This window comes from Lissotriton vulgaris, chromosome 12, assembly GCF_964263255.1.
Source record: "Lissotriton vulgaris chromosome 12, aLisVul1.2, whole genome shotgun sequence".
NCBI classification, from domain to species: Eukaryota; Metazoa; Chordata; class Amphibia; order Caudata; family Salamandridae; genus Lissotriton; species Lissotriton vulgaris.
The window spans coordinates 364534748-364561071 of record NC_141700.1 but is presented as its reverse complement, the minus strand read 5'-3'; the positions used below and the strand labels follow the sequence as shown (position 1 = coordinate 364561071).

Sequence of the window (26324 nt, the reverse complement as noted above, 5' to 3'; positions counted from 1 at the left end):
CACAAAACTCTACGGGTATTGTTGGCGTTCGGGAGCAGGACCTGAGTTAGCACATTGCTCTGTATATCGTTCCAGGAGATGGCAGCCACACCACTCAGGAAAAAAAGATCATACTGGGAGGGCTTTATTGCCCATGATGTGTGAGACAAGGAGTAAACAACGTGCTGGTCCACCCTCGCAAGGTATCCAGAACACCTGATTCTACTACACACAGTTTAATTATCTGCACACTCCCTGCCTCACACCACTCACACTGAATGTTATAGTACCCGAGACCGACAAACCCTGCCTCCTCTGCAACACTCGATATGCTGACTTTATCCTCATTACGTTGACATGTCACACAATCCCATCATTTAGGCAAGGGATCATGACAGACCTAGAAAAGAAAATGAGTTGAGTGTATACGATGATGGTAGAGACATGTTCACTGGGCCTATACCCCCGTCCACAATCGCATAAAGTACAAAACAGGCTTGCGGACCTAAAGTTAGTATTGGCCCACCATGCCATAGCAATGCAGTGGCTTAACAAAACTTGCTGGAGCCCCCCTGCAAAGTGCATAGAGCCTCCCACCCCCAACCGGGCCCAGTCAGAATCTCTCTGGTCAATGACCCACCGCCTGTGCACAGTGTTGGAGGGGGCCACCTGCACCAGGGGTATGGGGGGGGCTAATGTTATGCAACTGTGCACTGGATGACTTCAGAGGGACCAACCCTCTGCCGATTGAGAGTAGATGTTAGCAAATGGTTGCGAGCGGGCTGAACTGCCCTCCAGCTCGAATAGCAAAGGGTACTCTGGCGACACCCCATCGCAGACTGCGGAGTGACATGGTCAAAACATTTGGGGAAACATTTCGTCACCTTGAAGAGAAGCACCAATATAGGCAACTCTTGAGAATAACATCACGAACGCCAACGCTCCCACATGACTGGGTCGCCAGAAGGAGCTTGATGCTGACACATCACACATGCTCTATGGAGACACACACTACTGCCAGAACACTTGTGATGCTCACAATTGCTCGGAAGCGTACAAATAATGTTCAATGTTGGTGGTTTTCGTTTTTTCATATAACGTTACACACAACATTGTTATCGAGGCCGCTGTATGACCTGCAGTGCCCCAGTGAGCAATGGAAATTTTCATGACAATTTGAAGACCATTCACTCAGATATCGTTAGCATATTGAATAGCTATCGAGCTTAATCTCTGTTCATGTTAAATGGCCATGTATCATTATGTATAAAAAAGCAACAAAAAAACTCTTTTCATTCCTTATCCCTTTTTAAAATGCATCACTTTATTTTTTTTAAAACACTTAATTGTACTTATTTTCACTGTTTCTTTCTTTATTATCACTTTTCTTCATTTTGAGTTAGTCGTGCCCTTATCTCTTTATAATCCCTTGTGCCCCTATTTATTTATTACAATCTCTCACTAGGTTTCTATGTCTCACCACTCTAGAGATAACATATGCAAGTAGAAGCAATTCACAAAAGGAAAAGTTGCATTTATAAATGTATTTATGAAGGTTTACTTTTTTCCTATTATAGTGTAATAGTGTGCCTGAGAAAATCTCCTACCAGGTGAGGGAGGTGGGTATTCGAGGGTTGGAATGGCCTGGAAGGTCTGATAACACCCACAAGCTCGAGCCTGACGGTATTAACAAACTGACTACAGGCTATTCCCACCATCAAAACAATCAAAAGTTTACTTTCCGCAAGGGCACGAGTAGATCTCATTTTAGGGTGGGAATGGCCAGGTAATACCCTCGGAATTGGTAGGAGATTAGAGGATGGTGCTTAATCATGCAAGAATAATATTTTGCTGCTCAAGAAAAACATAAAAGTACAGTTGCAATGAAGTGGAAATATTTTTGCAAGAGCAAATTTTAGGAATTTACAAAGGCTTCCAAAAGTTCTCCTGAAAACCTGCGATAGTCACAAGTTTCCAGGTATATTTTGAGGCATAGGTTGCAAATTCCTAATTAAGTGCATATTAGGGCCAAGCCCCACGCACAATTGTACATACATCTTTGGTGTCTCGGGCGATTGCATTTTACAAGAATGACTGTTGCTTTCAGTCTTTTGTTCCAACCCGATGCAACATTGTCAAATTCGTACGATGATTTGTGGTAGTCCTTCTTTAGCCTGGGAAATCAATGCGACATTTGTTGAGGTCATCTGTCACAGCAGCGTTCTAACCGTGGGGGGAATGAAGCATCCTTAATTAGTCCAGATTGCTGTTGCATATGCTGTCTAGCAGGCAGCTACAAGAAAGATAATATGATCTGTTTTTCTAATCATTTAATTTGAAAATGGTAAATACCAACATTACTGTTTTTTCCTATTTAAAAATTAGTTAAAGAGTTGATTTATATCATTTTATTTCCTTAGCCAACTTCAAGAAGAACAAAACAAACGGCAAGCTGAGGTGAAAGAATTCATGGAGAAGCTATCTGGCCTGCAGGCAGAAAAGAAGAGCCTGACGTTGGAGAAGAATTGTCTTGTAGCCGACAACAAGACACTTGAAGTGGAGTTAGAAATGACACAAAAAAATAATAGGTCTGTTGGTTTCTTTTTCACTGTTCACTATAGTGGTTTCTTAATAATGCTTATTCATAATTGTACGAGCTGTGAAGCCATGGCTAGTAAGCAAAAGTCATTTTCCAATGTTATCAAAGTAGTTACTCCATTAGGGTTGTATATTTGTTTGAGATCTCTTAACAGACCAGCCTTATGACAAGGGTACCACTGTACTGAACTTGGTACTGTTTATTATTCGCTCTGTATACCTACAATTGGTACCCTATTTATACTCTCAAAGTTATGACATACATTGTTTCTCTATCCGCCATAATATAATGCTGAGGCCGTTCTTAAATCTGTGGTATACATCTGTACTTTTTTGTGCCCTTTTGTAATATTTGAAAGGTTAAGTCAACGTATGTGTTTTTTCAATTGTTTTGCAATGAAGCTTATTTTCACATTAAAGACTCAACATGCGGTCTGGTAACTTGTCTGTTCACATCATGAACCGCTCTCTTAGAAAATTTGGGCTACTAATCCTATAAAAGATTAGTCTTGTCCAGACAGAGAAGCATGTCTTGGTATCAAACAATGTAAAATAAAGTCAAATTTCTTCACCAAGTGTGACCTTTAAGACACTAAGTGATAGGCCTGATTCATTACCGTTCTCCTGTAGTTGTTTTCCATTGCCCCTGAGTTAACAGTTGGCAAGTATGTTCCTAACTCAGTTCTTTCTATAACTTTTCTGATGTTAAGGCACACGTCAATAATGGTTTCACAGGACATTGGTGGATGATGTGATGGGACACAGAAGAAGGTGTGCCCACACAACCCCCTTCTGTTATATTACCCTTGTGTGAGGCCACAGCATCCCAGGCTCAGTGTCTTTACTCAGTTCGGACAGTCTGGGACTGTCCACACACTTAAAGGCTAGGATTACTCAAATGTGTGCAGCAAATAAATCACCAGCATTGTAAACAAGCACCACAATGTTCTGACGTGACAGCAAGAGACCTGGTAAAACAGAATTACTAGGCAGAGTCAAGGTATCAGTGCTTGAAATGGATAACAATAAAAAATGTCTTGGCTTTCGTAATGGAAAGCTTCAATTCTATTAAGGACATGGAGGTAAGGATTAGGCATCATCTATCTTCTTTATTCCAAACAGCAGCCATGTTAAACACGATAAACAACCACAAAGGACTTTGTTTCCCATGATGTCAGGGAAACCGTGAAGTACTAAAAAAGAAACACGTCTGTCCAATTAGGAGCCTCCAAGCCCCGTCACAGTTGTTTTTCTTCATTGAACCACCTCTTTCTTCCTGCAATCAATACGCCCATGGAAGATTCACTCCTTCGCCAACCCTGGCTGTGGAAGATTTCACTCCTGTGAAGCCGCTAAACCCGGCAAACGTTAGTCTTGTTTAGCAGATTCCGGTTCTATAAGTTAGAGAACATCAATTAACGCAATTTAATGGTCAATGTATCTCAGCACATAGCTAGGCAACAGACATTACAGAGAAACGGAAAATTCCCTACTAACTCCCAGACGTAGATCCAAGAACCCAGACGGGTCCTGATTCATCAGCGGGAGGGCTAATCCTTGCCTCTGTGTCTTTAATAGAATTGAACATTTCGGTTACAAAAGCTAGGAATATTTTAATTTTATGTCAGGGCATGGAAGTGAGAATTAGGCTAGTTTAAAGCTTATCCACCACCAAAGCCGCAATGGAGGAGACTGATTTAAAATAGAACCTCTTGAAGGTTAATCTGACGACCAGTCAACTGCGTTCAAGATATCCTCTAAGCTGGCTTTAGCACAAACGCTTTCGAGGCCATTACACCTCGTGCTGAATGTGCACCAAATACTTTGGTATCAGTGCCGGCATCCAACATAATCCACTGAACCCTTCTTGCTATGGTCTGGGAAGAGACCGCTTTAAAGGGCTTCCTCAAAGCGATCAGTAGCTGTTTCTCCTCGTGAGGTGGCAGTTCCGCTGTCATGGCCTCATAAGCCTTAATACACCGTGCCACGAACAGCTTGGGAACGTCTGAAAACGCCGGGTAGGAAATCACCCAAGATTGACTCTTCGTACGCCGAGTGACGTGGAAGGTAACCGTGCCCGGAGTGAAAGACGGCCCGTCACGTCCAGGGCTCTGACGTCCGACACCCTCCTACACAAAATGAGACAAAACAGCTTAGCCAACTTGGCTGATATAGTTGCTTCCGAATGAGGTATTTGTTGCTTGACAATCCAGCCAGGAACTTCAGAACCTTATTCATATCCCATAGGATGGAGTAACTACGCTCTGGCGGGAGAGATAGTCTGATTCCGCAGAGCAATTTCCTGACCAGCGGGTGCTCTCCAACAGGAAGCCCCGCCACTGTTGCATGGCCCGCTGAGATTGCGGACCGAAAGGTGTTCACTGAGCGATAAGCCATCCCTCCAGAGGCAAGGAAGTCTAGGAAGTTGGGGACATGAACAGAGTCAGCCCCCACAGGAATCAGACTTTGTTGCAGGAACCAACCCATCCAGTGAGACTAGGCTGATAGGTATCGCTTAACAATACCATCCGCCAGGTGCATTAGAGGAGGTCCACTGTGCTTCTCAAAAGGCCCGAGAATTGCCATAGAGACTGGTAATCATCCACGTCATAAGCAGGAGGCTGTCGTTTATCAGCAGAGGATGAGGATTGCTGGACGGATCACTCAGGAGATGAGGCAATGTGTGTAGATGGATTGTAGAAGACCAAGAAAGTTCCATCAGAACTGTAAACCACACTTGTGACTTTCATACCGGGGTGATCACCACCAGATCTGCCCTCTACTGGCGCACTTTAGTTGTCAACCTCATAATCATCGCGAACAGTGGAAAGGCGTACCCAGCTCTGTTGCCCACTCCTGGAGGAAGGCATCGGTCACCACTAAGCCCGTATCCGGTCTCCAAATGAAGTATCGGGAAGCTGGTGATCCAGGCGTGACTAGAACAAGCTGATTGAGAAGGGTCCCCAAATTGACTGGAGGGCGTGAAACATCAGGGGGAACAAACCCCACAGATTTGAATCCTGAAGGTGACGGGACTGCCAATCCGCCACTTGGTTGGATGAGCCCAGGAGATGTTCTACCGTCACCGAGACCTGATGTCTCAGGCAGTACTCCCAGAAATGTTTGGCACAATCCACCAGGGTTTTGGAATGCGTGTCCCTCAGATGGTTGATGTAGCGGACCCCCGCCACATTAGACATCTTTAGCAGGACACAAGACTGCGCCTCGTCTTTGGTCCTACAATGGACCGCAAAAGAGCCCGCCATCAGTTCCAGGCAATTGATGTGGATCGAAGTTCCACGGCGGACCATCCATCGCTGGTGATGTACTCTCCACAACGGACTCCCCTGCCCAATCCGCTGGCGTCGGACTCGATCATGAGGTCTGGTTGAAAGCCAAAAATGGCCTGTCCGTTCCATGCCTTCATATGGGAGAGCTACCAGTTGAGCTCCTCCTTGGCTTCGTCAGACAATGGCACTAGTGGGTGTAAGACAGCCCATGACGCAGATGGCATGCCTTGAGTCTCTACAGTGCTCAAAAGTGGAACGGCCCTGGAAAAATTGCCTGGACCGAGGACGATAAGAGACCTACCACCCTGGTGATGTTGCGTAACGAGGTCTGCGGTTTCACTAGCATTCTCCTCACCACGTGTCGGATCTTCACCATTTTCCTGGAAGGCAAGCTCGGGCCGGCCTCCACAGAGTCGATCACGAAACCCAGAAAGATGATTGAACGAGAGGGCACAAGGCTGGACTTTGTGTGGTTGATGACGAACCCCAGAGATTGAAGGAGCTCCATCACCATACACAACTGGAGAGAGAGGGACAGCAGACACCGGTTCATGAAGAGCATGTCGTCAAGATACACAATTATGATCCTGCTTGCAAATGTTCTACCACCGTACCTAGGACTTTGATGAAGCACCACGGTGCTGACAACAGGCCGAATGGGAGCAGGTTGAACTCGAAAGACTGGTTCCGCCATTGGAACTGCAAAACACAGCGATGCGGAGGGAAAATATGGGACCGTGAGATGTGCGTCTTTGAGGTCCAGCCGAACCGCCCAGTCGTTGGGGTGAAGGAGGTCGCGGACCAGATGGATTCCCTCCACCTTAAAGTAGTGGTACACAAACCACTCGTTAAACTGTCAGAGATTTATCACCGGTTACTGACCTCCGTCCTGTTTCTGCACCAGGAACAGATTGGTTAAAACCCCTGCAGGATGAGGGATAAAACGACAGATTGCCCCTTTGGACAATAGTTTCTGCACCTCTTGTTGGACAAGAGTGGCCTCCCGACCTGAGAAGAGGAAGTGACGAGTAGGGGACCATTGGATGCTGGGCCCATAGAACTCCACCTGAAACCCCTGCACAGTCTGCAGCACCCAGGCATTCCCACGCCGCCCACCATTTGTCTATGAACTGCGCCAGTTGGCCCCACAAACAATAGCATTAGATTATTAAAGAACTCACTGCGAGAGGAGGCAGTACCACCTCCGGTGGAACCACCACTCTGTCCCCTGTGGTGTGCTCGACACCTTGTAGGGGAAATTCCTCCAAAATGTGAAGTCTTGCCACTGCCCTTTCTGGGAAAACTGGACTCTGCTGGAGGCGGGTTGAGAGGAATGGCCAGCCTAGCACGCTGTACGACAGCTGGCCCGGAGAAAACACACGCATTTAAGATGCGTTTGTCTTTCGATTTGTCCAGGGAATTCAAAGTGGATACAAATTTGCTGAGATCCTTGACAAATGGATCTCCTAAGAGACAGCCCTGAACCACCTGACCATCCTCAGTTGTGGCTAACTCACCTAACTTGGGTTCCAGCTTAATAAGCAATGATCTGCGTCTCACAGTAGAGATGGCACGTTTGGTATTGCCAAGAAATATGATTGCTTTTTGCGTCCAGCTGGAGAGGGCATCAAGTGGAATGCTGGCCCCAGATACCTTTGCATCCTCCGCCATGTCAAAAATCTTTACCAATGGGCCTGTGATGTTCAACAGCTTATCTTGACATGACTGCAAAGAGCGGTCAATGCCCTTCTTGGGATGCTTTATGTATTTAGTTAAAAAGGTTGCCATACGGGCATCAATGTCAGGTGTAACTGCCACCTTGCCCACCGAAGAAGGGCTGGGACATTCTTCCCTCAGTTGGGGTCGGACATCCTGGTCAAAAGGCTTATGCAGCATACCGGCCACATACTTTGCCATCTTATCGCAAGGAACACACTCCGAGGAGCGGGTGTGAAGGAGCTCCTCCAGCTCCAAAAGATCGGATTGTGCCTCTCTCTGGATCTTTGCCGCCGGGCGGGAATGAAGGGGGTGAAGAGCGAGAAGGGTGCCAGGAGCGGTTATGGTCTGTCTCTGCATCTGCCCCTGAAGGAGATTCATCATAAGGTGGAGGAGAAGCTACCAGAGCCTGGTCATCCGCAGGCGGGAGATCAGGTGAGACTTCAGTTTGCGGGAGGGGTCCTGAGCCCCCAGAAATGCTTTCTCGAGCCAATCAAAGAAATCTAGATCTACCCCCTCGGGATGGGGATGTTAACGCTGGTTCTCGGGGAGGGGGTAGTTGGCTTGCTCTGGAGGTTTTTGGGGCCGAAGGCCCAGAGAGTTCTTCCCTCGGTGCGAAGGGTTAAAGGCATTATTGTGCCAGGTCCATATATCTCTTCTCTGAGACCTCTCTAACAATGGAGGCATCCACTGCATCATAAAAATCATCAGTGACCAGGAAGTACTGCATGTTCTCTTACTCCTCATAATAATCCCCAATTCCTTCATAGGGTAAGTATACCAGCATGCTAGTTGGCTGTAGGAGGTAGGAATTGGGAAGGGTGGCCGCCACCAGGTAAGAGGGATTAGCGTCACTTGGGAGTACCCAGAACACAGCAGGAGACCCTAAAGGTATGTATGCCCAAGTAAGTATTGTCCCTGTACTGGAAGGGTTAACTGCTAGAACATAGCCCCAGGGTAAAGACCCCCCTTCAAAAAACCTTCACAGGCTTTACAAAGCTCAAATTGGACGAGGGGTCAAGACAGACACACCGACCTCAGTTCACACAGGAGAAAAAACACAGATTCCTAAGGCAGTAATGACAGCTTGGGCAAGTCTGCCAAACTGCAGGGATACAGTCCCTGCAAAACCTACCCCGAAGGGTGTTCAACTCCAGGCTGGCTGGGGCCCAACTAGGACAGAGTCAGTGACGCTTTCGAAGGGCGCTCAGCTCAAACCGAAACTGACATGCCCTCCGCTCCGCTTCAAGAACCTTTGCTTCTGACTAACGACACCGGAGGCACGCCCTCTAGCGGTTGGCAGACTCCCTCACAATCCGGCCTCGGTCTGTGAAGACTGAAAGGGAAACAAATGTCAGGGTGAGACCATGAAGGAGCGATGCATTGTTACCGCTGCCTTGGGGGGGAAAAAACAAAGCCGAGACCTCGCACAATACCAAATAAAACCTCACACTCAAAGCAAGCTGTGATAAAGGTAGTAATGAAGCCTGAAGGGACTTGTGTCCCGTACTTATCTTAACGCGGCTGCAGCAGCCGAAGAAAGAGGTGGTTCAAGGAAGGACAACAGCAGTTACAGGTCTGGATGTTCCTGACTGGACATACTTGTTTCTTTTTTAGTACTTCATCGTTTCCCTGGCATCATGGGGAACAAAGTCCTTTTTGATTGTTTATCGTGTTTAACATAGCTGCCGTTTGTAATAAAGAAGAAAGATGATGCCTAATCCTCGCCTCTGTGCCCTGACATAGAAGCCTATTTTATAGTTAATCATAGCTCTCCATCAGGGGTTCTTTATTTTGACTGAGTATTAAGATGTTGCCTGTTTAGAGTATTGACTGCCCAATCAAGGAGCTCTTGCCTCAGTATCCATTCCCTTCCCCCCTGTCTGACATTTTTAGTTCGGAAAACTGTTCATTTGTGGCAGGGATTCAGTAGTGGGATGTATAAAGCGATTATGATGAAATTAATGATATGTGCCTTATTATAACAAGCAGTGGCATAGCCAATAGGTCTCGCCTTTGGGACATTATAAGTGTTTAGCCATGCAATAGGTGATGTTGCACCAAGGATATTGTGCTGCATAATTAAATACTTATAAGGTCCCAATGGCGAGACCTATTGGCTATGCCAATGCTAGTTTAGGACTTGTGCCCTGGTGTTTAGAGTTCATGCACATGCAGTCTGGGCTACTATAAGGCCCGCTCTTGCTGCCTGGTCTGCTGATGTTAGGAATGGACTTATGCTAGCCTGCACTCTTGGGCCTCTCTGCCCTACATTGTTCTGAGAAGGAACTGGACCAGAATGAACAACATAACCCAGGCTATCCCACTGAGGCCCTACAATGGCAGGAACTGAAAACTAATGTCTCTAACCTTGTCCATTATCATTGTGCCGCGGCATCAGCCCGCCCTAGTCTTTTGCTTGTTGGAATATCTCGGCCTCAAACCACCTAACATTATTGACTTGGCTTCTTAGAAAAAGCTAAGCCACAAAACGTCTGGTTTTTTTTACAAATTAAGCACTGCAAAGCCCTATTTTGCTGGCAACTTCATTGACTGCAACTGACAAGAAGAAAAACGCAGTGTTGCCATCTGGTTCACACCAGTGCTCCCTATCTCTCTGCAGGAGGCCCCAGTCTGTGAAGTGGGGGTGGTGGCTTAAAATGCCCTGTAGGAGTGGGTGAACCTAAAGATAGTAGCAACCCTCTCGAGGGCCTTTACAGTCTCTTACGGCGATGGACCTTGCCTGTGATGCAGTTAGTATAGGAGCTGGTGTTGATATTTAAGTAACGTTTTCCGAGCACTGGAAATCTTCGACTCAAATTAAGCACTGGTCAGTCAACTACCTTTATCTATGTGGCGTCACATAATTGTTCACTTTTTATTCAGTTAATATCAGTTGTAACAACAAGATGCCTCGGGGCGTACATAGGCGTATAAATACTTCATTCATCCTTGATCCATCCATTTCCTGCAGCTAGCATGTGAGCATTATCCGTTTGTAACACTGACACTGAAGGCATGGCAACAGTTTTCTCCACGGGTCCATGCCTCATATGACTTCATTGGGCCCCTTAGAAGACCCTGCCTCCCCTTTGGGATATTGTCAGTATTAATTTCCGCAACCAGGAGACGGGAGCTATCCAGGAGGATGAAAAGATCCACTTATGCTATGTATAATGGTGTAAGACCGAGTGCTGTGAAGGGACCAGAAAAGGCATCAAATGAGGACTGGAGCACAGTGTACACATCTCTCCTCAGCTGCACTCCAAGCCCCAGGCTTGTCTGTCCTGGACCCGCTGATCTTCACATGCAATTGGGACAGAAGGCAGGGGTAGGCGTGCTTCAAGGGTGGTGGGGGTGGGAAGTGGGAGGGGAGATTCTCTTCAGCTAAAAATGGTTTGAGAAATAAATACAAATGTTACACCAGCAAGTTAACGTTTGCGTTATACTTATTCCTCCAAATTGTTCACCCCTTGACAATTTACTTGAGTGACTGCAAGTGTATGCTTGGGAATCTGTAACTGTGTGTTTCGAAGGGCATTCCGCTGGATTTTGTGACTACCATGAAAGCCATAAATCCCCTTGATACAAAGGAGACTGGTTTCAACTGTTTAGGAAACAAGTGGGAGCAGTGGGGGGCGTGCAGCCGAGAGCAGGGACATTCATTATTTACCTTAAGGGAGCGATTGCACTAATTGGTAACACATGGCGCTGCTCGCTCCCGCAAGGGAATCGCCAAAAGTGCACGCGTTGCCATTGAAGGCAATGCAACGCTTGCATGTTTTTAAGCGAAAAACCTAACCGATTTCAAGAGGTCTCCTCCTATGCACCGCATGCGCGCTGCATAGGCGAGACCTAAAAATGGAAAAATTACAGCTCCTGACTAGACTTCATGTGAAGTTGTAGTGGCATGAAATGGTACTTGGCAAATCCTGAAATAGACTGTAACCTGGGAACGAGGCCCTTTACCTTTGATCTTAACTGCTTTTAGTGGTTCTAAAGAAAAAGCCTTCTGGTAGCTGCAGTCATTTAATTGTGAATAGTTCAACTGTAGTGCGCCTGCAGCAGAGAGTGGGTCTCCCATAGGCAACAGTCAACTGAATAGAGTAATATTAGATAGGAATGTTCTCTGAATGTTATCTAGTCGTGTACCATGCCCTTCATGCCAATCTGTGAGTGTCTGGTAGTCTCTATTTTGGCGCCAGCCTCAAGCCAACCTAGTGTGTGTACCAAGGCCTAGTCCTGCTTTTGACCAGAGTCTGGTCCTGAACTTCTCTTGGAGCTGGGCAAGTGCACCAAGCGAGCCCTCTATAGTCACAGAAGACTACTGTCCTTGTCACTGGTTCATGCATGTAGCACTGTGGTGGTAGCAGACTGTGTTTTGTAGAGATCATAGCATATCTGATAGAGACATCTAGCCGGCAATTTTTCAGCAGTACCTCTGAGCACCAGGGGACAGTGTTGTATGGCTCCGCGATGACATCGACTCCAGTCATGACGTCAGTTGAGCCATCTAACTCCGCTCCGGCTCACGGACGTCAGTTTCTCCTTTTCTGCACTGTAACGCGGATCCGGAGAAGCGGTTCCTCGGGTCGATTTTTTGACCTGCCTCAATACTTTGTTGTCAGTGGAACAGGGTGCCTTTTCTATGTCTACAGGTTTCAAACCGTGTGGATCTTTTAGCCGACATATGTTGTTGATGGACCCACATACAATTTGTATTTGGTGCTTAAGCGAGCACCAAGACGCCGAGGATTGTGGCTCCTGGCAGAAACTTAAACCAAAGTCGCTAAAGGAGCGGCGTTTGAAGTTGATGGCGGCGTGTGTGTCAAGGTCCTCGGAGGCTTCCCATGCTCAGTCTTCATCGTCCCGGGAAGAGAGTTTGCAGGGTTGATCTAAGAGCAGAAGCTGTTCTAGGGGACGTTGTTCTTTGTGGAAGTCAAAAGATGAGCAGGTGAAGTTGCGGCATCCTCTGGCTTCACCGCGTGGAGACTCCGTCTCTGCACCACGTCTCCCCGAGTTTCCGGGATCCTGGGCCTCGATGGCTCAGATGAGGCAATATTATAATTCTTGCACCTCATCTTTGGGACCCCATTTCCCTCTGGAGTGCCTTTAGGCCTCAAGGAGGTGAGTGGAGCGCCGTCGGGAGAGTTTGCCCTCCGTGACTGTTTAGCTGATGGAGTCCATGGATCGGTGCCGTCGACATCGTCTGGTGCTGCTTTGGCGCAGGTCATCAGTCCTTCGGGATCTCGACCAACCACGCAGACTTCAATCAGCCAACTCAGGCACTGACGTCGGCGGTGGTCGAAGTTGCTTCTCCTCCTCCGTGTAGGCATCGTACGACGTCAGATGCGGAGTCGACTATTCAAACTGAGGGAAATATGCAGGTTTTGATTCCTTCTCAGGAAGAGGTTGTGAAAAGACAGCCTGTGTCAATTGAGGCAGGGCTTTTTCAGCCCATTCCCGGCATTAATGTGCCTCAGATGGAGGGGAGTTGGTTGTCTGCTCTAGGAGAGGCTAGTTGCCTGGATTCTTCATGGGCTTCTGGGTTGCATCTCCCTCTGGCCTTGCTACGGAGGCAAGTTCCTCCTCCTTTGCAGACATGCTAAGGAAAGTGGCTATAGTTGTATGCTTGTTACTTCCTACCTTCCTTCCTTTTGATTGAGGTCCTTTTTCAGGGACAGACCGCGGAAGAACCTGTTCTTCCCTGGGGAGGCCCTTTTTGATATTTTATTAGGTATTTGGACCAAACCCGAGTCTGGGGCATCAATGGACCGGGGTATTGCACGTAGACACCTGCCTGCACCCGGGGACCCGGTTTGTCTTCATAGGCATCCCTCCACACGTTGCTTCATGACTCATGTTGTGACTTCCTCACAGGATATAGATTCTATACCTAAAGCTCCAGTGGGTAAGGAGTCCAGGAGTCGTGATGCATGTGGTAAACACATCTTTGTTTCTTCAAGCTCAGCCCTGTGATGTTGCCATTTCTTCTGGATAACCTACATTCAGAGATTGGTGATATGATTTGAGATGGCCAGCAGGCTGCTAGGCTTACCATAAAGTGTGGTATGGGCACTACGGACTCTGTAGATCCATGGCATCGGCAGTGGCATTCAGGCGTTGTGCTAGGTAGGCAAATTCGGGTTTCTCAGGGGCTGGCCTGCCGACTTTGGTCGACATGCCATTTGATGGTGCCCATCTTTTTGTGCGTCAAGCTGATGCAGCATATAGACGCTTCCGTGATAGACAGAGGTCTTCAGAGTCATAACCTTTCATTTTCTGTTACTGATGTAACTTTTCTTTATGCTTGAGATGCAGACTATTCTTTGTGAGAGAGTAAGCTTGATTAGGGCATTCTACATGTCCATTGTTGGTTTGAGCACGTGGTGTTCCTGAGACAGCAGGTGTTTTATTCTCAGTAGCATTTTCCCTTTTTAGGTTTCGCACTGCGATCATCGCTGCGAAACTCTATTGCAATCGTTTCTGCTTTCAAGGAGTCAAGGGAGACAGGAGACAAGTGATTTGCACGCGCGCGTAAACGGATCAGGTCACGAGCGCTTCCTGTCTCCCATGGCTCCTTGGAAGCACACACACACACACACACACACACACACGCACACACACACATACAGACCCCCCCCACCGCGCATACACACACTCTCACACACACACACACACACACACAGAGAACCCCCCGACCCCCGCAGCCGCGCATACACACACGCACACACACACATCGAGAACCCACACCCCCGCAGCAGCGCATACACACATGCACGCACACACACACACACAGACATGCATACATACAGAACCCCCGCCCCCCGGCACTTACACACACACATCCCCTACCTCGGCTCGGCGTGTCTTCTCATCACAGCTTGCGCAGGGACAGCCAACGTGCACACGCACGGCGACAGCGTTTCCTGCGCTACAACCGTGGTTTCAGTTTGGCGGCCTAACCTTGCCATTGGCTGTACTGCCGCCAACCGGCACTTGTTCTCAGATCCAAATGGCCCTGTTGTAGACAAACCCTGGGAAGTGGACAACGAGAATATATAATGTTGTACTATCTATATAGCGCTTACAGCCACAAACCTTATCTCGGATGCACTGTAAAAACCCTTTCTAACACCTCATTCCTATGGTACACATTTAACGAAAGTCTGATTGCCGAGCGGTCGTAGATGTCAGCAGCAGGCGGATAACCCACGGAACTATCTTTCAGATGTATTTGTGAAGGATGATCCATGCCAGGCTTTGGGGCCAGCTTTGCATCCTCTATGCACTACCTCTCCGCGAAGGATCCGGTAATTAAAAAGGCACGCGCAGACGACGGAGCGTGCAGGCGGAGTCCTCAGGGACGGGCTGGCGATGAGTGAGTTGCCTCCTTACAGAAAGTATTTACAACAAGGGGTGGTGAGGGACAGAGTCTCTGAATTAAGCAGAAAGCTCTCACCCAGTCAAGAGATCAGGGCTAGATCCAACACCGTTTTTTAGCTCACTGCACCATCCCAGTTTCAGAACCTGGCTGTATGCAAATTAGTCTGTTCCTGTCCGAGTGCATGATGGGAACAGGGCAAACCAAACTACAAAAGCCAATTCTTACACTGGGAAGGAAACAAGCTCCCGGGGACCGGTTTCTGGCATTACAGCCGTCTTCGGCCCGGTTTGCTTGAATCCTGATGGTGCAATGAGCAAGGGTCTCACATCTGAGAATACCCTTCCACGCTTAGGGTGGACAAAAATATTTACAACAAGGGGTGGTGAGGGACAGAGTCTCTGAATTAAGCAGAAAGCTCTCACCCAGTCAAGAGATCAGGGCTAGATCCAACACCGTTTTTTAGCTCACTGCACCATCCCAGTTTCAGAACCTGGCTGTATGCAAATTAGTCTGTTCCTGTCCGAGTGCATGATGGGAACAGGGCAAACCAAACTACAAAAGCCAATTCTTACACTGGGAAGGAAACAAGCTCCCGGGGACCGGTTTCTGGCATTACAGCCGTCTTCGGCCCGGTTTGCTTGAATCCTGATGGTGCAATGAGCAAGGGTCTCACATCTGAGAATACCCTTCCACGCTTAGGGTGGACAAAAATATTTACAACAAGGGGTGGTGAGGGACAGAGTCTCTGAATTAAGCAGAAAGCTCTCACCCAGTCAAGAGATCAGGGCTAGATCCAACACCGTTTTTTAGCTCACTGCACCATCCCAGTTTCAGAACCTGGCTGTATGCAAATTAGTCTGTTCCTGTCCGAGTGCATGATGGGAACAGGGCAAACCAAACTACAAAAGCCAATTCTTACACTGGGAAGGAAACAAGCTCCCGGGGACCGGTTTCTGGCATTACAGCCGTCTTCGGCCCGGTTTGCTTGAATCCTGATGGTGCAATGAGCAAGGGTCTCACATCTGAGAATACCCTTCCACGCTTAGGGTGGACAAAAATATTTACAACAAGGGGTGGTGAGGGACAGAGTCTCTGAATTAAGCAGAAAGCTCTCACCCAGTCAAGAGATCAGGGCTAGATCCAACACCGTTTTTTAGCTCACTGCACCATCCCAGTTTCAGAACCTGGCTGTATGCAAATTAGTCTGTTCCTGTCCGAGTGCATGATGGGAACAGGGCAAACCAAACTACAAAAGCCAATTCTTACACTGGGAAGGAAACAAGCTCCCGGGGACCGGTTTCTGGCATTACAGCCATCTTCGGCCCGGTTTGCTTGAATCCTGATGGTGCAATGAGCAAGGGTCTCACATCTGAGAATACCCTTCCACGCTTAGGGTGGACAAAAATATTTACAACAAGGGGTGGTGAGGGACAGAGTCTCTGAATTAAGCAGAAAGCTCTCACCCAGTCAAGAGATCAGGGCTAGATCCAACACCGTTTTTTAGCTCACTGCACCATCCCAGTTTCAGAACCTGGCTGTATGCAAATTAGTCTGTTCCTGTCCGAGTGCATGATGGGAACAGGGCAAACCAAACTACAAAAGCCAATTCTTACACTGGGAAGGAAACAAGCTCCCGGGGACCGGTTTCTGGCATTACAGCCGTCTTCGGCCCGGTTTGCTTGAATCCTGATGGTGCAATGAGCAAGGGTCTCACATCTGAGAATACCCTTCCACGCTTAGGGTGGACAAAAATATTTACAACAAGGGGTGGTGAGGGACAGAGTCTCTGAATTAAGCAGAAAGCTCTCACCCAGTCAAGAGATCAGGGCTAGATCCAACACCGTTTTTTAGCTCACTGCACCATCCCAGTTTCAGAACCTGGCTGTATGCAAATTAGTCTGTTCCTGTTCGAGTGCATGATGGGAACAGGGCAAACCAAACTACAAAAGCCAATTCTTACACTGGGAAGGAAACAAGCTCCCGGGGACCGGTTTCTGGCATTACAGCCGTCTTCGGCCCGGTTTGCTTGAATCCTGATGGTGCAATGAGCAAGGGTCTCACATCTGAGAATACCCTTCCACGCTTAGGGTGGACAAAAATATTTACAACAAGGGGTGGTGAGGGACAAAGTCTCTGAATTAAGCAGAAAGCTCTCACCCAGTCAAGAGATCAGGGCTAGATCCAACACCGTTTTTTAGCTCACTGCACCATCCCAGTTTCAGAACCTGGCTGTATGCAAATTAGTCTGTTCCTGTCCGAGTGCATGATGGGAACAGGGCAAACCAAACTACAAAAGCCAATTCTTACACTGGGAAGGAAACAAGCTCCCGGGGACCGGTTTCTGGCATTACAGCCGTCTTCGGCCCGGTTTGCTTGAATCCTGATGGTGCAATGAGCAAGGGTCTCACATCTGAGAATACCCTTCCACGCTTAGGGTGGACAAAAATATTTACAACAAGGGGTGGTGAGGGACAGAGTCTCTGAATTAAGCAGAAAGCTCTCACCCAGTCAAGAGATCAGGGCTAGATCCAACACCGTTTTTTAGCTCACTGCACCATCCCAGTTTCAGAACCTGGCTGTATGCAAATTAGTCTGTTCCTGTCCGAGTGCATGATGGGAACAGGGCAAACCAAACTACAAAAGCCAATTCTTACACTGGGAAGGAAACAAGCTCCCGGGGACCGGTTTCTGGCATTACAGCCGTCTTCGGCCCGGTTTGCTTGAATCCTGATGGTGCAATGAGCAAGGGTCTCACATCTGAGAATACCCTTCCACGCTTAGGGTGGACAAAAATATTTACAACAAGGGGTGGTGAGGGACAGAGTCTCTGAATTAAGCAGAAAGCTCTCACCCAGTCAAGAGATCAGGGCTAGATCCAACACCGTTTTTTAGCTCACTGCACCATCCCAGTTTCAGAACCTGGCTGTATGCAAATTAGTCTGTTCCTGTCCGAGTGCATGATGGGAACAGGGCAAACCAAACTACAAAAGCCAATTCTTACACTGGGAAGGAAACAAGCTCCCGGGGACCGGTTTCTGGCATTACAGCCGTCTTCGGCCCGGTTTGCTTGAATCCTGATGGTGCAATGAGCAAGGGTCTCACATCTGAGAATACCCTTCCACGCTTAGGGTGGACAAAAATATTTACAACAAGGGGTGGTGAGGGACAGAGTCTCTGAATTAAGCAGAAAGCTCTCACCCAGTCAAGAGATCAGGGCTAGATCCAACACCGTTTTTTAGCTCACTGCACCATCCCAGTTTCAGAACCTGGCTGTATGCAAATTAGTCTGTTCCTGTCCGAGTGCATGATGGGAACAGGGCAAACCAAACTACAAAAGCCAATTCTTACACTGGGAAGGAAACAAGCTCCCGGGGACCGGTTTCTGGCATTGCAGCCGTCTTCGGCCCGGTTTGCTTGAATCCTGATGGTGCAATGAGCAAGGGTCTCACATCTGAGAATACCCTTCCACGCTTAGGACGAAAGTGACATGGCCTTGGGTTTGGTTTCTAGGGACGCATCAGCAGTAGACGGTGACTTGCGTGCCCCCAGTCGGTGCGGTGACACCCTCGCCTCTCACCTGCCGCCGATTGCGTACCACAGTGATGACAGCTCACGTACAGTAGGAAGCGCTACCTTCAACTCCACCCGCATTTGTGTTTGTGGCTATGCATATTTATTGTTGTAGAGAATAACATTCACTTGTAATAATGTACACACCTCCACCTCTTTGATGCAACTGTAGATATTTTACCCTATTTTTCTTCTATGTAGCTAGCTACTCGATGCACATTTTACTAAGGACCCATTGAGCCTCACTACTTTAGAACACTACTGACCCCAGCATATGAATAGAAATGAAACTGGCTAATATGGAACTATAATGGTTATATATCTTTTAAGAGATTTATACTGAGTTTTGTTACATCTCTAGATTACTGCAAAAAGAACAATAGATGGACAGAATGCTTAACAATGTCAAACGTTCACCCCCAGTACCAAGATCTGGGCTTAAAACCATTCTATTGTTGCTCACCACGTCATTCCACTTTGGACCAAGACTTATGCAAATAAGTCTTGACCCTGCTCCCCATGGGAGCAGTCCAACCCGAAATGCAAGGCCTGGTCCTCCATGGACCGGAAGCAAGCATCCTGGGACTGTATTTAGGGTATCACCCCTCATTAGCCAGGCTAGCTTGACGCCAGTGGCATGGTAAGCACAGGACCCACGTCTAGGCATACCTGTCCCACTCGGGTTGACAAATGCAAACAAGCATTTGCAATGCAATAGGTCTCGCATTATTAAAGTTTGAGCTATTGGTATTGCTAAATAATGCAACATCAATAGCTCCAACTTTAATAACGCGAACCCTATTGCATTGCAAATGCTTGTTCAAGTTGGTATTGATTTAGATGACTGAGGGAGGTTTCCCTATGTCCCTTGAGGATGAGCTTTGTGCTCAAGAGGTTATTATCAAGAGATATATCTTCTTGTATGGAAGATTTCCGAACGTAAGCTTCTTTGAAGCAGATCAGTATGATAAAATGTGCATGGTATTAACTTTTCATTGTCTTGCATATGGCCATGTTGGCATGCCAGTGGCAAGTCTGGTATATTGGAACACTTTGGTCTTTACTCATTAGAGTAATAAGCGTAGTATGTCCTCACTACTCTTGTGGTGTGCATATTTATTATGGTGCTGATGGATTCAGAGTTTACACTAAGTATTCTTTTGAATACATACTCTTGTGGTTCAAATGTCATTAAAATCCTTTTGGACTATGCGTTTTATGCTGCAGGTTGTTTTCTTTTTCTGAGCGGACTTCTTATCTACATATTTATTATAAGTGCTTCAATTTTTAGAAGAGTTGTGTAAGTAAATTCAGAGTTTATAGAGTATTTTTTGGAAGACACAAGTTAGTGGCGTTCTCTTCTGTGAGAAGGGATAGGTAGTTCATTGGTTCGCCCTTGGAACATGAAGGGGTGAGCTCTGTATCTTACACCGTGTGGTAGGCAGTGTTGGAAACAATCTGTTGGAGACTTCTAGCTGCAGATTCCCTACCTGTTTTCAGTCATACAGTTTATCTTATGGAGTTTTTAGGCTTTATTGGAACCTCTTCTTGTTATTCATCTGCAATGCTATCTGCATCTGTCTGGAGGCTATATGTTACCTGCCCTCTTGGGGTATGTATCTATTTTCCCTGTGCTTCACAAGTCCTTGGGAAATCGTGACTGTTGCTTCTTGAGACGGACTTCTGACCAACTTTTGTTTTGTATCACATGTGTTGTTACATGTGCTTGTTGCTCACAGGTCTTCATTTTATTTATGATTTCCATTTAATATTCCAATTTTATCCTTTTTTAAAAAAAAAATATGTTTATTGCGGAAAACATCGAAGACACAATCCGGTATAGCCTCTCGGAGCATCGAGAGGTGAAATTAGCCACATGTAACATTCAGGATAATACACAGCCACGTGGCCCACATCCCGGAGGCCGCGCGGCGTAAAGTCGGTACATGTCACAAAATAATCATAGCCATTTGCATACAGTACATGTACATCTCCGGTATCCGCTGGTTTTCATGTATGTCCTCTCCTACGACCTCCATGGAACCCCACTCTTATCTTTCCTGATAGATACATTTTTCAATAGAAACACAGTCAAATATAGAACAACAAACAAACCCCCCAGTACGTGGCATCAGTAATAAAGTACGTGCAAAAGGCAGGTTATCCATTCTCCAATTTTATCCTTATGTTATTTTTGGGTACTGCACTAATAGGTATGTTCCCTTTTGCAATATACATATTTGTTCTTCGTTTAAAAAAAAAAAGAGAGAGAACAGAAAGTTGGTTTTATTGTGAGTTGTGGTTGCTTCTCTTTTCTCGCTTGCCTTGGTACTTTGAGCATACCCACGGCTCGGAGTCATGGTTAGACTGTCAAACCATGACACTGAAGGTCATGTCAGGGTATGCTTTGTTAATACTTACAATCCGGCAGTAAATGTTGCCCAGTGAAATTTTATGAGTTGTCAGGCCACTCAGTGTCTATTGTGACACAATGTTATATATATTATGTATATGTCCAGATCATACATCTTTGCGGCAAAATCTTATACAACTGGCATTATGTAACTTTCGTGTGGTCATTTTGTTCACACAAAATTCTTTGTACCATGGAGGAATTATTGTTCATCTTTCTTTTGGTGTTCATTCTTCTTGGTATAACGGAATGAATTCTGAGAGCCCCACTTTGGATTTTACTAGGACAGTTTTTTCTCTGATATCGCTTTATTGTTATAGAGAATACAGGGTACATGACTTTTACTTTGCACTAGGGCCTTTTTTGGCCAACGAGTTCTCTTTCCCTTTGGAGTATAAAGGATAATGTCTGTAAACTGACAGATGGTTCTTTAAGGTTTGTTTTCCTTTTTTCCTCCAAGGACCGATTCTCTCGGGCCTGTTGGGTTGTTTGTTATGTATTTGTTCTGTGACAGTGATCATTGATTCTATTAAGAGCCAAGCTCTTGTTCTGCTATTCTGACGTACATTTGATTGGTTGTTTGTTATGACCGACTGGTTCTCTTTGAGAACTATTGTAGGATTTAGTTCGCAGACCCTCCACCAAGGTATAGCTATGGTATTTCATTAAAAAGTTAAGGAATATGCAGCTAGAGGTCTCTATCAGATGTAAAAGTTACTTACCTTTGGTAATGTAATCTCTGGTAGAGACACAGTCTAGCTGCATATACATTAACTCCCTGCCCATCCTCTGTGAGAAACCTATGAGGTAAGGGTTATACCCTTTTTTCAGTACTGGTTTTATATATTGGTGATCACTATCTTAACTTATGTGGGGATTCAACAGACCAATTGGCCACATAGATTTTGTTTAGAAGTTGCCATCCCATCCATTTCCAAATTTGTGTGGTCAGTAGGATGGGGGATGTTTTCTCTTTCACTCTGGATAGACACCAGTGGGCAGTATTGTTATTTCTTTGAAAGTCTTTATTTGGTATCATCATACCGTGTGTTGATACTAGCAATATGTCACGTAATGGTGTGATTCAACAAACAGCTTGGTGTTGTTTTTATAGATTTTGTTTTGACTATTATTATGCCATTCATTACCTTTGATGAATAGACTATCGAGTGTAAGGTGTTCTTCCCTTACATGAGGATTATTCACCAGGGCGTGGAGTTTCACGTAGCCCTGTGCTTCGTTGATTCTTTTGTGGTTTTCTTTAAAAACCATGTCTGGTATTAACATACTATTTGAAGTTTCTTCTTTATTAATGTTTCAAAGTTTTTTTTTTTTGGCACACTGCTACCACAACCAGTTTCTATAATGGCTCTGCGTTCTGGCGCAGGAGGTTTCACAGAAGAAACTAATATTGGCCTACCCGAGGGGAATTAAATGGCTCTACTGACGTCAAGACCGGGTCAACATCATCGTGGAGCCATACAACACCATCCCCCAGCGCAGATAGGTACTGCTGAAAATTTTCTGGAGCCAGACTGGCGCCTGGAGCGAATTAAAAAGTTAATGAATCTGCGGGTAGACTGTGTCTCTACTAGATATTATGTTACCGAAGGTAATTAACATTTATCACAAGATTTTTTTTATCTGCATCTCAAGAGTGGAAGTGTACTAGTCCACTTGGGTAAATTTCCACTGCTAGCACTAAACCCACATTTAGTACTGAGATCCAGAGTGCATGATGTATGCATGAGGTTTGTCAGGGGTGACAAACCTCATGCATACACTGTATTATAGTATGAGTGAATCAGATTGGCTCAGACCTATGCGTTCCATTTTGAGAACCTGGCTTGCTCTTGTGCACCTTTTGGTAGTCCCTTTCTCACTGCACCATCAGGATTCAAGCAAGCCGGGCCGAAGACGGCTGAAATGCCAGAAACCGGTCCCCGGTAGCTTGTCTCCTTTCTGGTGAAGAATTGGCTTGGTAGTTTAGTCTGCCCTGTTCCCATGATGCACTGGGCCAGGGACAGACTGATTTGCATATAGCCAGGTTCTGAGCTGGGATGGTGCAGTGAGATAAATAACGGTGATGGATCAAGCCCTGATCTTTGGACTGGGTAAGAGTGGTCTGCTTAATTCAGACACTCTGTTCATCACCACCCCCTTTTCTGAATCGTTTTTGGCCACTATAAGTGTATTTGCATGTAGCCAGGTTCTGAGCTGGGATGGTGCAGTGAGCTAAAAAACGGTGATGGATCAAGCCCTGATCTGTTGACTGGGTACGAGTGTTCTGTTTAATTCAGATACTCTGTCCATCACCACCCCGTTTTCTGAATCGTTTTGTCCACCATAAGCGTGGAAGGGTATACTCAGATGTGAGTCCCTTGCTCATTGCACCATCAGGATTAAAGCAAGCCGGGCCGAAGACGGCTGTAATGCCAGAACCCGGTCCCCGGAAGCTTGTTTCCTTCCCAGTATAAGAATTGGCTTGGTAGTTTGGTCTGCCCTGTTCCCATGATTCACTGGGCCAGGGACAGACTAATTTGCATGTAGCCAGGTTCTGAGCTGGGATGGTGCAGTGAGCTAAAAAACGGTGATGGATCAAGCCCTGATCTGTTGACTGGGTACGAGTGTTCTGTTTAATTCAGATACTCTGTCCATCACCACCCCCTTTTCTGAATCGTTTTGTCCACCATAAGCGTGGAGGGGTATACTCAGATGTGAGTCCCTTGCTCATTGCACCATCAGGATTCAAGCAAGCCGGGCCGAAGACGGCTGTAATGCCAGAAACCGGTCCCCGGAAGCTTGTTTCCTTCCCAGTATAAGAATTGGCTTGGTAGTCTGGTCTGCCCTGTTCCCATGATTCACTGGGCCAGGGACAGACTAATTTGCATGTAGCCAGGTTCTGAGCTGGGATGGTGCAGTGAGCTAAAAAACGGTGATGGATCAAGCCCTGATCTGTTGACTGGGTACAAGTGTTCTGTTTAATTCAGATACTCTGTCCATCACCACCCCCTTTTCTGAATCGTTTTGTCCACCATAAGCGTGGAAGGGTATACTCAGATGTGAGTCCCTTGCTCATTGCACCATCAGGATTCAAGCAAGCCGGGCCGAAGTCGGCTTTAATGCCAGAAACCGGTCCCCGGAAGCTTGTTTCCTTCCCAGTATAAGAATTGGCTTGGTAGTTTGGTCTGCCCTGTTCCCATGATTCACTGGGCCAGGGACAGACTAATTTGCATGTAGCCAGGTTCTGAGCTGGGATGGTGCAGTGAGCTAATAAACGGTGATGGATCAAGCCCTGATCTGTTGACTGGGTACGAGTGTTCTGTTTAATTCAGATACTCTGTCCATCACCACCCCCTTTTCTGAATCGTTTTACAGAAACAAGACTACCATCTGTGTCCTATCGCACATACATTAGGTTGTTGTGGCAGCATACCATATTTGTAATTTATATACGAGAACAAGGCTTATTCCTGTTTAGGTGAGTGTGGCATCTACTGATCCGTTAATGTAAAGTTCCACTTGACTGTAGTTTCCAGAACCCACACAGTGAATGAGTGTGGTATGAATAGTATTAAAGCATGAATTTATACTGTATCATGAGTTTGACTGCAGAGGTGACATAAATCCAATTTGGATTCTACCTGGTACAATTAAACACAAGATGGAAGTTGAGAAGAGCCTCCACACACTTGGAAGTGTATTGCTAGCATTCATGAGCTGGCTGGGCCTGACCCTTTTGTCTACCCCAGAAGTGCTACTACAAAAGGCAAATAACAACAAGATGAGGAACTTCACACTTTTATGTGCCATGAGTTGTGGGTGCTCCAGTTTAAGCCTTCACATGAATAAGACTTTGTCTATTCTGCGGAGGAAGAATACATAAAAGGAATGAATGACTTTAAACCTGTTCCAGTACACAAACAGTGGGATCCGCATCCCTTGTCCAGAAAATTAGTCTGCCCTGTTCCCATGATGCACTGGGCCAGGGACAGACTGATTTGCATATAGCCAGGTTCTGAGCTGGGATGGTGCAGTGAGATAAATAACGGTGATGGATCAAGCCCTGATCTTTGGACTGGGTAAGAGTGGTCTGCTTAATTCAGACACTCTGTTCATCATCACCCCCTTTTCTGAATTGTTTCTGTAAAAGGCATGCTTGGTACTTCCTTCCTGACCACAAAGCCCAGCTCTGCATTTCAAATCGTACAAAAAGCCTAGTCCTCAATGCGCCCAGAGGATTATCATGCGTCTTGGGCCAGAACAAAGTCCAGCTAGTTCAGGGCACAAGTACACGCCGGTTTCATCATGCAGTGGACGCTCTAGTCCCAACTTTGACAAATGAACAGAAAACATCTGAAACATTTTGGAAAAATTACAGGAATTATGGAGAAATCACTTGGGCTTAATCAATATTTATACCTGTGCCATACTATAGGACGAATTGGAAGACTGTGTCTTTTTTCACAGCTCTTCTTTCTCTAGCACACACTCCAAGCAGTCATTTTCTACAGTTCTGAAAATATGTGATTGTTAAAACCTTTCTATGGAAAATGGTTACACAATTGAATACAGAATGGAAACCTACACAAGGTTTGCTTTACTGTAAAACAAACGTTTATTTAGGTAATTTGTAAAACATTAAAATGTAAAAATATCTCAAATTTATTTTATTTAAAATCTTTATTTCGGCAAAAATAGCCATAAAAGACAAATTTAAATAAGCTATAGTTTAACAATCTAAAAAAAAAAAGGCTAAAGCAATTAAAACATCTAAAAAGTACATGTATGCATGAAGATATAAGGCAGTTTGTTTCGTGTTGGAATTAAGTTTTAAAGATTTCTGCAGATGCCAAAGAATAAAGGGCAGTCCATTGGCACATGGGGCGTTGAACACTTACGGCCTAATTACGACTTTTAGCGGAACGGTGGCATGGTAGTGCCAACCTCCGCACCACCACTCTACCGAAGGTTGCTGCCACCCGTCTACCAGATTATGACTACTTTTGTGGTCTGGCAGGTGGCATGGCGGTCCCACTGCAGTGCGTCTTTCAAAGGCGGAAGTGCCTTTTAAAGAGGCACCGCAACGGGAACACCACATGGAGTTCCTGCACGGCATGGACTTGAAAGTCAATGCATGCAGTAACCTGGGCTCATGTACACAGGGGGCTGTAGAGCTCCCTTTGTTTCAGCACCACCAGCCTTGTCATGGAGGAAAGACCTCCATAAAACTGCTGGCTGTCCTGAAACTTGTAATATACATGGCGGTGCCACACCAGCACCTTCTGCATATTACATAGCCCCTGACTGCTGCGCCATCGCCAGGGAAAGGCGATTCTCCTGGTGGAGCCCGTGGTCCAGATATGGTCAT

At 46.2% G+C, this 26324-nt stretch overlaps 1 protein-coding gene across 2 annotated transcripts in view; it reads left to right on the top strand.

Moving 5' to 3' along the window:
- CEP89 (centrosomal protein 89) overlaps positions 1 to 26324 on the top strand; it is a 1308678-nt gene that overhangs the window by 889834 nt on the left and 392520 nt on the right. For both annotated transcript variants that reach the window (XM_086945134.1, XM_086945133.1), the window contains exon 15: positions 2400 to 2567. In XM_086945134.1, coding sequence (XP_086801260.1) covers positions 2400 to 2567 — 168 coding nt within the window. The remainder of the gene's footprint in view (positions 1 to 2399; positions 2568 to 26324) is intronic.